This window comes from Vicugna pacos, chromosome 10 (genome assembly GCF_048564905.1).
Source record: "Vicugna pacos chromosome 10, VicPac4, whole genome shotgun sequence".
In the NCBI taxonomy this organism is placed as follows: domain Eukaryota; kingdom Metazoa; phylum Chordata; class Mammalia; order Artiodactyla; family Camelidae; genus Vicugna; species Vicugna pacos.
The window spans coordinates 49,031,823-49,047,762 of NC_132996.1; the positions used below are offsets into that span (position 1 = coordinate 49,031,823).

At 32.8% G+C, this 15,940-nt stretch overlaps 1 protein-coding gene across 8 annotated transcripts in view; it reads right to left on the bottom strand.

Annotated features, from left to right (window-relative positions):
• Window positions 1-15,940, bottom strand: part of DCDC1 (doublecortin domain containing 1) — a 382,148-nt gene that overhangs the window by 354,642 nt on the left and 11,566 nt on the right. For all 8 annotated transcript variants that reach the window (XM_072969711.1, XM_072969714.1, XM_072969715.1 and 5 more), the window contains exon 2: window positions 5,901-6,058. In XM_072969711.1, the coding sequence (XP_072825812.1) occupies window positions 5,901-6,052 (152 nt within the window). In that variant the 5' untranslated portion in view covers window positions 6,053-6,058. The remainder of the gene's footprint in view (window positions 1-5,900; window positions 6,059-15,940) is intronic.

The window sequence follows — 15,940 nt, forward strand, 5'->3', positions numbered from 1 at the left end:
AGAGAGAAATGTTGTATACATAGTCATGCATATAAATTTATAATAACTGACTGTGATTAGTACTGTGAAGTAAAAGTCTTGGTTATTATGAGGGAGAAGTTCAGGGGTTAGGAACACAGAGAAAACATCAACAAAACTGTTTAATCTGACAAGACACATGAGAGGAGTTAATCCTGCTAGACTCTAGACATTCCTTATTTCAAATCATTCTCCCAGGTCCTGTGCAGGAACTGATGTACTGTTTTGCATATTAATATGTTTGCTTTGTGATTTGTTCTGTGATTTCAGATGATTTCATATCCCGTTCTGCAAGGGTAAGATCTTTGTTTTATCTCTTTTACATTGCCACAGGAACTCAACCAATGATTAATATGCAGGAATTATTCTTTGATAATTATGAATGTAAAAGTGTGTCACAAAAATGTCACTGATAAGAAAAAAACACCATTGAAAAAGTAAAATATAATGGAGACAAAGCCAAGAGTTTTGTCACGTGATGTTGATTATTTATCTAAGAGTCATCTCGTGATTTTTCCTTAGATAAAAAGCCTCAGATATGTTTGAATAGTCACCCTCTTTATGTGCCCATCGAAGGCATTCCCTGATCAGCTCCAGTGGGTAAATAAATACTCAATGGTCTAACACCAATGATGGTAATTCCATTTCCCTTGCCCTGTGCAGGTTAATTAATCTGCTTGTGATCCATTTGTGGCCAATGAGAAATGAGAAGTATCCTGGAGAAAGGTTTTTTACCCTAATAAAAAAGAGACATAAGTGATTAAACATACAACTATCTTCTCTAGTCAGATATTGTTGAGTGAACATGTGATGGGCCATCTTGCGAGTAGGAAGAGTCAGACCCAAGGATCTAGCCGATATTCTGAGGGTATCAGAGGGAAAGCAACGAAGGGCCAGGCTCTTTGATAACACTGCTGAACCTTGAACTGAATCCTAGAATGGCCCTGCCTCTAAAGTTCCTGTTATGTGAGATAGTGATCGTTCATTTTTAAAGTCACTTTTGGTTGAGTTTTTTGTTACTCTCTGCTAGTGATAGTCTAACTTACATAATTAACTTTCTAATTGTGTTTGTTTCACTTTTAATTTTATTCAGAATCTTTACTAATTTTGAATTAATTTTATGATGGGCTAAAAAATAAACTAATATGATATTTTCTAAAAATTTGACTTTTACTTAATCAGGAACATTTCACCAGAAATTTCAGCATAAGCATAAAAAGCCATGGATGTTTTTCCGCCCTTTTTGAAACACAAAGCATCCTTGGTGACTTTAGATTTTATGGCAGAAATCTGCATGTGGCTAATAATTCTATTCATGAGTAGGAAGTGTGGCTACTTTGACAGATCATGGCTCAATAACAAGCATGCAGGTCTAAGTTATCACACAGTTTGGATGTGAATTCAACAGCAGGATAATGACAGTTGCCAAGGATTTGTGCTTACTGTCGCTTCATGCCAGCACTGCCTGTCAAAATGTCTCTTTCTCTCATACAGAAGCCATAGAATTTTTATGGATAGCAATTACTTACAATATACAATGAAGTACATCAAATCTAACAACCACTCTTTAGCCCCTCATTATTTGGTAGTCTTTTTGTTAAATGTAGTCAACCATTTTCATCTAAATTATTTATTTATACTGTATATTTGACAAGCATATATTTCTCGCTTTATATTCTTGTGGCATTTAAACCTTCCTGAAGAGTTATGCTCTTTTTTTTTAATGTTGTCATTTGTAAAACTCATCTTTATCATATTACCATTTTAATGGTAATTAAACTCTCTAATTGGAATAAATACAAGTAAGAAAATGTAAACATAAAGGAAAATGACCCTAAGTACATTCAATAATAAATCACCAGCTTAAAATACTGGATGAAACAAATAAAAGAAATAACCCCACATGTGTTTGGTGAAAGGAAACTTGTATAAAATTTGGAGTTCACAAAGCACAAAGATTTCATTAAACTTCATCCTACCTTTTCCCCTTGATGAAGTGAATAACCTCTGGTGATATAAATAAATTCCTACAATTACTAGATAAAATGTGATCTGAACATCATAGAAAGCAAATAACAGAAGTGGTAACAATAAACATGAACAATTTCCCCAAATTTTATTTCAAACACCAGAAGAAAATACAATTCTAGTTTGGCCTAGAAATGTTGGTAAAGGTATCCTGATTGCAGAGCAATTTCTAGTTATTTTATAACACATAACAAGTCAAATTTTTACTTGTAACTCAGTGACTGATTAATAACTAATGTACTATGTTCAGATTACAAATATACCTTAAAGGAGATACTCAGTGTTTGAAAGTTGAACTTGCTAACTTTTGTAGAAGGAAATCTAAACAAGAAGAACAGTTTATAATATTTGTAAAGGGCCCATCAGAGTATAAGATTGGAGCATAAATCATCCCACCCATAGGGAAAAAAAGAATACTATTTCTGCTTGTGCAAAAATACAAAGGAATAAAAGTAAAGTACATATCATTGTAAAATGACTATAACTCAATAAAAAAAGACATTAAAAAATTAAAAAAAATAAAGAACACATCTTAAATCTAAAATTGGGAGAGATTATAGATATTATATAAGGATTTTCCCGTGGAAATTTAAATTTTCAAAAGGAAACAATATGGTCCTTTAATACTTTTAAAGGAAACAATATGTTAATATTTAGATTTGTAGAGATTTTTAAAGGCTTGAAGGAAAAATCTAAAAAAGGTTATGAACTAAAAGTGTCTAATGTGTCGGGCAATGGAGGTTGAAAACAGCGAAGGTGTTGTCCTGCTTTATTAACTATTGATGCGTCGTTTCCCTCACTTCCTTCTGCTACTCATTCCATGGTGGGAACTGACAGCTCATCTTTGGAATGATGCAATTACTAAACTTAAACTGTCCCTAGAAAACATGATATAACCAAGTGTTTATAGTTCAAAAAGAGGCTAAGATTCATTCCAATTAAAAATATCCAAAATAACTAAAATGACTCAAAAAAGTGAATGAACAGCTTAAGCAGTCAGTCTCCTTGAAAGTAAGACTTGTCTGTGAAAAAGCAACCCACATAATCTGTAATAAAAAGTTATTGGCAATTCACTTTTAAAACTGATTTAAGTCCTAATGTTATATACTAAAAATAATTTGTCCCCTCAGGGAACTAAAAATGTTGGTCTTGCACTCAGCTGCAAGCAGAAAAAAAAAAAAACTGTATCTTTCTACTCTAAAAATCATGAAATTACATCCTTAGATGATCATCAGGTAAAAATTATTAAAACAAAGTATTTCATATGTGGGAAAAAGATATTGTTTAAAACATTCTGTTAGTTTAAAAATGCAGTTTTAATTTGGAAATCTTCCACCTCAGCATTCTCAGCATTCAGAGATTTCTTCTATAAATATAGCAGAACTGCCCCTAGATACCTGTTACCAATAAATAATTGATTCTGCCTCATGTCTCAAGGGCTGATGCCCTGTTCCAGGTTTCCTGGGAATACATCAACCTACAGCTAGGTAGGAAAATTTCCTATCATGCTGCTTGCCTCAAAGTAGCCTTAGGGATGAAGCTAGACTTTTCCAGGCATCTGACCTCCTACTGGTAAGCCACAGAATGGGAGGATCAGACCTTTGGCACAACATGTTGAACTCACTTACACTGTTGGTGATTAGTTTTCTTTTGGGGTAAGACTCCCAGCATAGCAGATTTTACTCTGTTTCAAACAAATGTAACGTAGAGTGACAGAGGCAAAACATTGTAAGAACAGAAGAAAGAGAGAAAAGAAAGATAATGTAAATATAATAAAAAGTAAATTAATAGCATCAGATAATAACATGAGAATAAAGTGACTTGTCACTGTATGGTTGCAATGAATGGATTTAATATATGTGGGCATATTTTGTAAAAATGTACAATGTGTTAATTAGTGAAAAAAGCACAATCTCTGTAATACAAGTAAAGGAACAACAAATTGACTATATTTTAGCAATTATTTCTCATAAAAAGATCACAAAGATGTGGAAGAAAGGTGGCAAGGAAAAAAGGATGAGACAAGAGAAGCTTTAACCTCAATCAGGGGGAAAAATGTCTTATAAAGAAAATTGCCTCCCTCTGATAATCATATTAATACCAACAGATGTTAGACTACCATTAGCCTGTATGAACTTGATCCTTTTCAGGTTGAAATTCATCATTTTCTTTTTCATGAAGTAAAAGACCTCTGGGCACTGTCTTTTACTTTCCATTCTATTGCCAAGAAGAGGATTACTTCATTTTCTAGGTATATCATAATCAAAGTTGATGGTAACAGACAACAGTGACAGAAAAGAAGCAACAATCCAGACAAATAAATAGAAAAAGCACACTGAAACAAACTATAAAAAACAGGCTGTAGGAAAGTGTCACACACACACACACACACAAAGACTGACATATTTTCTTAAAAGGGCAAATAAAACCAGAGTTAAAGGGACTCAGAATCAAAGAAAGAGTATGAGAAAAAAGCAGAAAGAAATAATAAATAAAATTACAGTTTCACAAAAGATACCACAAAAGATAGTTAGAATAAAAAGTAAATATAGGGGAAGGAGGTATAGCTCAGTGGTACAGTGCAGGCCTAGCATGCACGATGTCCTGGGTTCAAGCCCCAGTATCTCCATTAAATAAATAGATGAATAAGCCTAATTATCTCCTCCCCCCAAAAAGATTAAATAAATAAATAGGCAAATAAAATGTAAATACAGTACTATTTTGAAATGGAAAATTGTTAAAAAATAAATTCTAGAGGCAATAAAAATGCAAATACACAGTATATTATTTAGCATTGGCTACATTTGTACAAAACTCTACTTAAAAATCCTATTCAGAAAATCTTTCCCATTCTCTTATTGAAAGAACACTATCATGAGAAATTTACTCTCAACAATATAACTACTAGGTAATGATTTCCTAAAAAATTATCTAGCCATTTATCTAGCACACTGTGTCAATGGTCTCATGTGCTAAGAATATGCACTTGTAGATCAGAGGAATAAGGCAAGACAAAGCTTAGTTGAAAGTCCAGATTTCACTTTCACTTAAACTTAGTAACACAAAAAACAATCAAACTGTCCTAAGATGTAATATGATCAAGCATTTCTATAAGGAGATTAACATAATCTCTAATTTACAAATATTTTCTTCAATGTTCTTATAGTCTACATTTTCCTTTTACCATAAAGACCATGGCATCATCACCTTTAACCAGCCAACAGCTTATCAATATCTGACAGATACTTTTTCATTCTTTCACTAGAATTTCTAATGGAGAAAAAAAACACAAGAAAAATACTTCCATCTCCTCTGCTTTGTATGTCTAAGAAATGTGGTAGAAGTTAATAGTTAAGAGTTCTGGCTGTAATTAGATCCCTCTAGGTTCAAACTGTACCTTCTTTACATACCAGCTGTGTGATCTTGGTCAAGTTAATTAACCTTTCTAGGCTTTTTTGGTAAGATGGAGATAATCTAAAACACTGTCTGCCTTATGTTCCTCTTGGGGTTGTTTGGAGAACTAAATAGATATAATGTAGTTAAGCACTTTTTAGCACAGCGACTGGCATATAGCAAATATTATCTGCCTTGTCATCATTATTATCAGTATACTACCAATCCAAATGAGACTCTAGAAAATAATTTGTTTATTGCATCATCTATTTTTTTTCTTCCCATTAAATAGAAAAAAATGGAAGGGCTCTAACCCAGGCAACAACCTTCCAGCCCATCAGATCTCCAAGTTATTACTGATATCATCTCTACCAAATATTGAGCGTTTATATAGAAAACTTTGTATTCGCACTTTTATCCCCTTCAGAAGTCAGTTTAAGCTGCTGAAATAATATTCTTACCTTGGTACATCATTTGAAATGTATTTGTAACTGGGGTGAGTGGTATCCCCACTGAAGGTGCCTTCAGGGTTGCTTTGCTGTGATACCTCAGAGGTTTCGGTCAAGGGTGATAAAGAAGACTGAGAAAGTGTTGCTCTGTGATCTTCTGCCATTTACAGCTAAAAATGAGGAAGAATGTTATTTAATTTAAAATGTAAAATCCTCCAGGATTATAAATTGAGGCTGGGTATTAATCACAATTTACTTCTCATCATGTTCTAGACCTTGCAGCAGTTGCTAAATGAAATCTCACTAGAAATGAACAGATGAGAGCTTAAAGGAAGACAAAATTAATGAATCTAAGTCTTTGATCAGTATAATCCTATTTAAGAAAAAAATTATATAAAATACTTGCAAACTATTTTAATTTTGATGTTTGCTAGAAAATAGCTAATTATGCAAACAATATGAGGACTATGTTATTGAAAAGTGCAACACAATGTCTTTTTTTCCTCTTTTTTTTTTTTTTTTTGGTCTACTCTTTATCCTTTCATTTTCTGGAAGCTACCCTTCTCCTGATTCTGATGGGAAGTATGTGGTCTTACTTTCCTGGCGGGGAAGTAGGTGTGTTCAAGGTTAGTCAATGAAAGTATCTTCCCCAGACACAGAGATTGCTAAATCAGTTCTGATGGAGAAGATGAAGTAGTGCCCTGTTCTCTAGGATTGCTAGCTTTAAGAGCAATGTAAACTTCTACCATTGAGATGGAAGCAAAACAGATGAGAGAAAAAAATGAGAGATGGAGAGAGATTAAAAAGTGAAAGAGATTCCTGACGACCACATCTGAATCCCTGAACGTAGCTATTAACAACCACCACAGCTCTTGAGTTTCCTAGGTATGTGAGGCAACAGACTCCATTTTGTTTGTTTGCTTGTTTAAGCTAGTTTGAGTTGGGATCCTCTTATTTGTAATCTATAAATCTTGAATAGTGCACACAGACAACCTAAAATTTCTTAAGACCAATACTATACACCCATAAGAAATAATGTCAAAGAATGTCATAGGGTCCTTTCCAAGGTGTAATCACCCACTCACAATTCTGATAAAAATAGTTACAAAATCTCATGTCGGATGTATCCCACTAAGGTAAGGAGGAGTCCAAAGGCAACATGACATACCAGTACTAAGGGAAGGATATTACTTGTAATTAAAAAAAAAAAGCACTTTTACCATTTTTCTGGTATTCTGAAATAAACACATTCATTCATCCAGTTATTTATCGAGCACCTACAATGTACTTGGCATTGTTCTAGGCGCTCAGAATTTTTCAGTGAACAAAGCAGAAAAAATCATGCTCTTTGGAGCTTACATTTCAGTGGGGGCAGATGATAAATAATAAACATAAGAAATAAGTACACTGTAAAATGTTAAATGATAAATGCTATGGACAAAATTGATCAAGAGGGGCATATTGGGAATATGGAGGTGAAGTGAATTATAAGTTTAAATAGGTTTGTCAGCATAGGCTTCATTGAGGTGGTAATATCTGGGCAAAGACTTGAAAGAGGCAAGGAAATGAGCCACACAATATCCAGGAAAGAGTGAGAGGGCCATGAGGTGGGGTATCCCGGCAGGTGTGAGAAACAGCAGGAGTAGATGAATACATGAACAAGAAGGAATGCAGCTGGGATGAAGTTAGAAAGGCAGTGGGGGCAGGGGGTGAGGTGTGGTGGAGATAACAGGGCCTTGTAGGACACTATTGGACTTTGAGTGAATTAGAGATCCCATGGAGTGTTTGGGGCAGGGGAGTAATACATCTTTTTAAAAAAAGATAATTTTGGCTTCTTTGTTAAGAATGCATCAAATGCATCAAAATTTCAATGTCCTGATTTGCCCATATGTTAATATTTTCCAATACTTATTATCTTGACATTCACATTAGAAATAAATTTCTAGCCTGTTCAAACAATGCTAACTTGGATTTTTACTGATTGCAGTTGAACCTAATCCTGAAACTCCTAATATTCCTTGAACTAAGTTGGCTTCAAAAATCTAAAATATATATCGGCTTAGAGTGCAGAAATGAGAACATTAGGATGGTTTGGAATCTAAATCTGAGAGTCCACTAATTTGGGGCTTTGGGTCTTCAAGGCTCACCAAGCTTCCCCAATCAGGCCAATTCCTTAAAGTAACTCAATCTCTTTTTCTGTCTGTCTGTCTCTCTCTATATATATATATAGTCAGTATATTATTAATGTATACATTAATTATTATGTGTGTATATACATACACATACATACATCTTGTTGGTTTTGTTTCTATGGAGAACCCTGATACCCCTGTTTCAAAGACCATGTCAGTCTACAAGGTTAAGCTCGAACTAGAGTCAGAAAGACTTTCCTGAAGCATGGGCCAGTAGAGCCAGTCAGATGATGGATGCAATTGGATTAGCAGTATTGATGTGGGTCAGGAAGAAGCTATGGCAACTGCAGCAACACCAACAGCACCAGCAACACAAAGAGACAAGCTGATCAATAGTCTCCTCATTTGGGAGAGGGCATCTGGAAGAATTCCCTTTTGAACTATGATTTATCTACTAAGGATCTTAGGTAATCTACAAGACAGGAAGCCCAAAGAGTATTATTCAAGACTCGCTGCTAATTAAGCTTATGGAAGAATATAAGAACTATAATACAACATACTCACAAGTATTATGTCTTTCTCTGCCACTTTCTAGCTATGGGACCTTAAGTCTTACAATCTTTCTGAGCTTCAGTTCTTATTTGCAAAACCAGCTATCACATGGTTATGAGGATTAAATAACCAAAACAGTGAATTCGTGAAAGTGTCTGGCACAGTACTTGGCACATGGTAGACATTCATTAAATGTTAGGTGAATATGAGTCACTGTCAAAATAAGAAAAGGTATCTCTCTCTATGTAGTTTAAAAGAGAAGGTACTTTTCTCTGCCCAGCACTCCTTCACACTCTCCCTACCGTTTGAAATGTCTCAGAATAGGAGGGCTGAGATTCTCCTCACAGGCTCCCACAACAACCACTGCCTGTTAAGTTTTTTCATAGATCAGGTCTTCCCCAATTAGGGAATGCTTAAAAGTGAAAAAAAAAATCCAGCTGTGTATAGCAAGGAAAAGTTACATGAATAGAGAGTAAATCACCTTGCAGAATGAAATCCCTTGAATATTCTGGTGTGTTTGTTATATAATTTAATTATTAAAAAAATTAAAAAAAAATTTGCACCGAACTATTCAAAAATATCTCTTGAAATACAGCAATAGCTTTACTTTTTACTTATGCATGATTACAATCCCAATCTTCACCAAAAGAAGTAATTATTTTAGTAATGGTTATAGTTTTTTTCTTCCACGTAAAACACTTTCTCGATGCTTTGGGTGGAATGAGATGTGTAGTGTGAAATCATTACCATACTTAAGTGCAGTATTTCTTCTGTAATGTTACTACAAGAACAGTGTTATAGTGCTCGCTTCGGCGCACATATACTAAAAAGAAGTGTTATCCTCACTAGAAGTAGAACGTATTAACAGGTTAAGAAAACAATAGGTTTTCAGGTAACACTATGGCATGTTACTAATTAAATGAGAACTAATTGTTAATTAGAAATTGAAGAAATAAAAATGTGTTAATTTTAATTTGACTGATACTAAATACCATAATATTTTAGCAAAGTATAGAAAAAGGCACTATTTTATGTTTTATTAACACATGTAGAGCTTATTTACTGACACTGAAAAACTACTATTTTTCTTTGCTTTCCATCCGTTAACAATTTTATGTAGATATGAGTTTTCTCATATTTCTAGATCTGTTCTCCCACCAGTTTTTTTTTTTTTTAAAGAGCATTCAAGTTCACAGTGGCTGTAAACCTGGACACTGGAGTGAGAGTGTCTTAGTTTACATCCCTGCTGCCCACTTACTGATATGACACAAGTCATATAACCTCTTTGTGCATTAGTTTCATCATCTGTAAAATGGGGTTAAGAATAGTAGCCACTTCATAAAGTTGATGTACTTGGCACACAGTAGGTACTTAAGTGTCAGCTGTTAAAGAGGAGAGCTTGATGGTCTTCAAGTCAGGACACTAAGTACCAACAGCAAACAGTATGTGGAGATTTCCCAAGGGGCATGTAAGTGTGTATAGTTTTAAACAAATCAATTTCCAGATCCTTGCCTTCCATATATATTCCATCCTAAAATGTACCTCCCCAGGAAACTGCCTGTCCCAACTACAATTTGCCCTTGGGAAGTCTCCATTCTGTCATTCTAGAAAAGAAAGGCATTCCTTTTATGCACATTCTAGGGTTTCAAACTTAAGAGTTAACTCCACTATTTTTTTTAATGAAGAAATTATAACTGCCCCCCACTAATCTATATTATTAATATATTTCCAATAAATTTTACTTTTTATCCTCAAAAAATCAAAAATGGCAATATATTCATGCTGTTTTGAATAAATGTATACTAAAAATAGTTATAATAAAAAAATCAATCCTTGGGAAATTTTGCAACACTTACAACCTTATGGTTACAGGATATTTTAAAAATGTGTTGTTATTGTATGTCTGAGACGTCAATAAAAGACTTTCAAGCATAAGAGATAAGAATCAGAGTGGAAATATAAGTTTAAGGAGGAAAAGAAGGATGCAAAATTTCCAGCTGTTAAGGAGAGCTTGTTAATATTTTTAATGTTTTGATGTTTCAAAATCCCTATAGTATTCAGGCCTGGGGCCAAACTGTTCCATTAAGATGTGACATCTTCTCATGCCTGAAAACAAGGAAGCTATCAAAGACAAGTGGGGAATGTCAAAGGATATAGGAGCCAACTTGAAGGGAATTCCACTGGTCAAAGATGGCATACTCTGAACAAAAAAAGTAGAAGATAGAAACATTAAACATATAAAAATGCATGGGTACCTAATAATATTAAAATTAAAATTTTAAACTTCATTACCTCATCATTCACCTTTGTTGCTTGCTAGGGCACCAACTGTTGTTCTGAAAAATAGTAAGTGTACTTTTCCTGCTCTCCTAAATGGGCTATAATTCAAGATGACCAAATAGATGATGAGAAACTTCTTCATAGAAGAATCGTATCTAATACATGCAGATGGAATAAAAGAATTAGCAAATCACCATAGTGCAAACCATAATGAAATAATGGATCTAGACAATGTTTGTCCAGGTAGTTTGTCATCATCAGATGAAAGAGTGATGGGAAATTTATACTAGATGAATCTGACTGGTATCACCTATACCGCTGATACATATTAATATGTTACTAAAATAAGACAACCAGAAATTGTTTCTCCTCATGTGACTCCACAGGGATTATAAACACAAGACTGTCTATAAAGCATTCTCGCCACAAATACTGAATGTAATTGTCTCTAGATCTAACTTCTAGTTCATGACAAATAGGAGAAGGTAGAGAAACAAGTTGAAGGACACGGCACAGAGAATAAAGGGGAGGGAGAACTGGTACAAATGAAAAAAGACTTAAGAATCATATCAACCAAATGTAAACCTTGTTTACATCCTGATTTGAACAACATTATTTTTTATTTATAATTTAAAAAAAACTTTAAAGTATAGTCAATTTACAATGTTGTTTTAATTTCTGATGTACAGTATAGTGATTTAGCTATACATATACATATATATTCCTTTTCATATTCTTTTTCATTATAGGTCATAAGGTTTTGAATATAGTTCCCTGTGCTATACAATAGGACCTTGTTGTGTATCTATTTTATATATAGCAGTTAGTACCTACAAATCCCAAACTCCCAATTTATCTGACCACCCCCAACTTCCTTCCCCTCTGGTAATCATAAGTTTGTTATATATATATACCACAACTTCTTTATCCAGTCATCTGACAATGGGCATCTAGGTTGTTTCCATGTCTTAGATCTTGTAAATAGTTCTGCTATGAACACTGGGGTGCATGTTATCTTTTTGAATTAAAGTTTCCTCCAGATATATGCCCAGCAGTGGCATTGCTGGATCATAGAATAAGTCTATTTTTAGTTTTTAAAGGAATCTCCATACTGTTTTCCATAATGCCTGCATCAAACTGCATTCTCACCAACAGTGTAGGAAGGTTGCCTTTTCTCTACACCCTCTCCAGCATTTATCATTTGTGGACTTTTTAATGATGGCCAATTTGACTGTGCAAGGTGATTCCTCATTGTAGCTTTGATTTGCATTTCTCTGATAACTTGCAATATTGAGCATTTTTTCATGTGATTATTGGCAATTTGTATGTCTTCACTGGAGAAATGTGAACAAACATTAATTTTAATGAGACATAGATTTTTGAGGCAATTGGTTATATTTGAACACAAACTGGGTATTATTGGTCTTAAGGAAATTATTTTATTGGATGTGAATAAATGGTATTATTAGAATAAATATCAACATATTAATTGGTTAGAGATACAAACCAAGATATTTTGAAATACAATATGATTGGGATTTGCTTTAAAATACTTCAAGGAGGAAAGTGAGAGTATAGATAAGAATGGCAGAAGTTGATGGTTGTTTATATTGGGTAAAGAGTACACAGGCGTTTGTTTTACTATTTTTTCTTCTGTTCTTGAAAATGTTCATAATGAATTGTTTTTTAAAAAATCATACGGAATTTATGTTTATTAGATACATTTAAAAGACTGATGTTAATGGCTTTATTTTAAAATGTCAGTATTCATAGCATATCAGAAGTTACATCTGTTCCAACTACTTAAGCTTATAATGATAAATTTGAAACGTCAACTTAAAAATGTACACAGGCGTATATATTTTAAAAATTATATTAGGGAGTATATAAGCAAAACTATTTGAAGGTCACTGTTCTAGTCAATAAGTAACTTTGACCTCAGCTTTGAGTAAGGAAAGAATTTAAATTGAACAGAGCAGACACAGACCACTCCTACTCTTTTTCCCAGGTAAACTAGGATTTGCTTAGTTTTCCTGGGTTAACTTAAGGAAGAGCCATTCTGAGGTGAGAGACATGTTCTCATAATTCCTTTACTGTGGACAAGGTGCTTAAGATTGCAACAGAATCATCATAATTTAATACTCCTTTCACGGCTTGTTATAGGTCCCTAATTCAGACAGTGATGATCAGATGCATTAGCTTAAACTCCCAGATTGTGTGTGAGGATCAGTGAAGTTCAAAGTGAAAAGTACTGCCAAGTGGAAAATTACTTCGATGAGAGGAAGGAAGTTAAGAACTGGAGTTTCAGACTCTCAATTTGTTTTTCCTGTTGGAATTTCAATGACAAATGTTTTTGCTTGTTTGTTTTATTCTAATAGCTGTAATTATACAATGCTACAAACTAAATATACTAAGATAAATCCAGCCATCTAGCTTTTGCATTACTCTATGTTACCAGGACTATGGTTAGCAGAGCAGTTCTTATATATTCTTAGCACTTTATTATCCTGTCACCCATTGTTACAATAAATAAAACATAAACAGGAGGGCCTTTGTGGCCCTCCAAATGTGTTTTTCCTAAAACCACTTTGCTAATTCCAGATCCCATCATCCATCCATTCAACTGTCAAATATTTATTAAGTACCAACTATTTTCAGACTTAAAAAAAGACAATGGATTCAATGTTGAACAAGAGAACATTGCTTTTTCACTAGTTGAATTTTCATTATAATAAATGTACACAATTTTAATTAACTTTTTTAACGAAAAACAATTTGAATGATGATAACTGCAGTATTACAGTAATGCCCACATTAAGATTGGAAAGAAAAGTATAAAAAAAATAAAATTCCTTACAAGTCCTAACCTTGGAGTTAGCCATTATTATAATTTTTGAATATTTGTTTTCTAACTTTCATCTATGGCTTTATAGAGATAGTCTTTTCTTTAAACAAAAGTGTGACCATATTAAATATACAGTTTATGCACTGCTGTGTATATGAGAATATTCCTGTATTATTAAATATTTGTTGAGAACATAATTTTTCAATTACTTGTTTAATATCCTAGCTAGTTGCTCCAAATGCTTCCAAATGCTTCATATTGTACATAAAGCTATTGTTCTTGTACACAACTTCGACCAGGTCATTGACTAGTTTCTTAAGAAGTTGTGGAAGTTAAATTCCCAGATTAAAGTGTATGAACAATTTTAAAGCTGTTGATGTGTATTTCCAAAGTGAATTCTTTTTAGAAATGTACCATTTTCTCAAACTAACAGAAATGGTATATGAAAGCCCATCTAACAGCACTCATTACTGGAATAATATATTATTTCTTAACCTTAAATCTTAGAATAATTTTCTAACTGGTAGTGGAAATTTAATTTTTTAAATTGTCATTACTTAAAGTTTTTTTCATATCAGTACTCAAGGAGGAATTTCAGGGGATAATCAGTGAGATTTTATGATCTGGAGGGCATTATGCTTAGTGAAATAAGTCCAACAGAGAAAGACAAATACTATATATTATCATTTATATGTGAAATCTAAAAAATAAAATGAATGAATATAACAGAACAAAAATAGACTCCAAGATACAGAGAACAAACTACTGGTTGTTTGTTTGGGGAGAGGGAAGGAGTAAAGAGCAAGATGGGGTAGAGGATTAAGAGGTATAAACTCCATATGATATCACTTATGTGTGGAATCTAAAAAAAATGGCACAAATAAGCTAATTTACAAAACAGAAACAGACTCATAGACATAGAAAACAACTGATGGTTACTAGGGGGGAAAGGGGTAGGTGGAGGGATAAATTGAGAGTTCAGGATTTGCAGATACTAACTACTATATATAAAATAGATAAACAACAAGGTCCTACTGTATAGCACATAGAGCTGTATTCAATATCTTGTAATAGCCTATAATGAAAAAAATATGAAAAGGAACATAAATATATGTATAACAACTATGCTGTACACCAGAAATTAACACATAATTGTAAACTGACTATACTTCAATTAAAAACAAAAAGAGGTATAAACTGCTATGTATAAAATAAATGCTACAAGGACATATAGTATAGCACAGGGAATTTAACCAATATTTTATAATAACTTCAAATGTAGTATATTCTATAAAAATTTTGAATCACTATGTTGTACACCTGAAACTAATATAATATTGTAAATCATCTATACCTCAATAAAATAAAAAATTACCATTATTTAAAGTTTTTATCATAGCAATACTCAAGGAGGAATATCAAGGGATAATCAGTGAGATTTTTTGAACTATAAATTATTTTAATTCTACTTAGAAAACATTTAATTAAAAGAAGAAATTCCTGAAATATAGGATATATGTTAAACTTCTAGATATTTTAAAGATAACTGAGTTCAAAATATCTAATTAGCGCAATGCCCCCTTTCCCATATACTTCTGAGAACATATCCAATTATCTTGAAAAAGGCAATTAAAATTACTATTAATAATCTTAATACTAGGACATGTTATAATTCATTTGATAATTACATTTCCCACAAAGATACTGTCAACATAAACTGTGAAACTGCAGATCCATCCTGTTTACAAGTATCAGAGACAATATGCTCACTATTCTGTTGTACTTAAATGTTGTATTGCAGTTTTTCTTAACAGGTAATACGTGACGTGAAACATGTCTGATTTTATGCTTCTTAATTTCCATTCTGATGTTTAACATTCAGAAATTATATTTATGTATCACACATGTCAGAAAACAATTTAAATAATTAAAGCAAGAAAAATAATAGCAACCATGCCTCTCATTTCAAATACAAAATATAAATCTTTCATTCATAGATATCAAAGAACAATCTATGATCAGAAATGCCAACTATTTACATTTTCTAATTTATGTAGCTAGCATTAAGTATTTTGTCTAAGTGTTCATATTTTATATTTTCAGAAATTTAATATGAATCAAAATATTGTTATAAAAATAAGAAACAATCAAGAGACTATATTTTAAGGATTGACTCATAAGTTTTGAAAATTCATTATTTCTATTCTTTATTCTGATTTTTATAACAAGGAAAAGAAAAAACT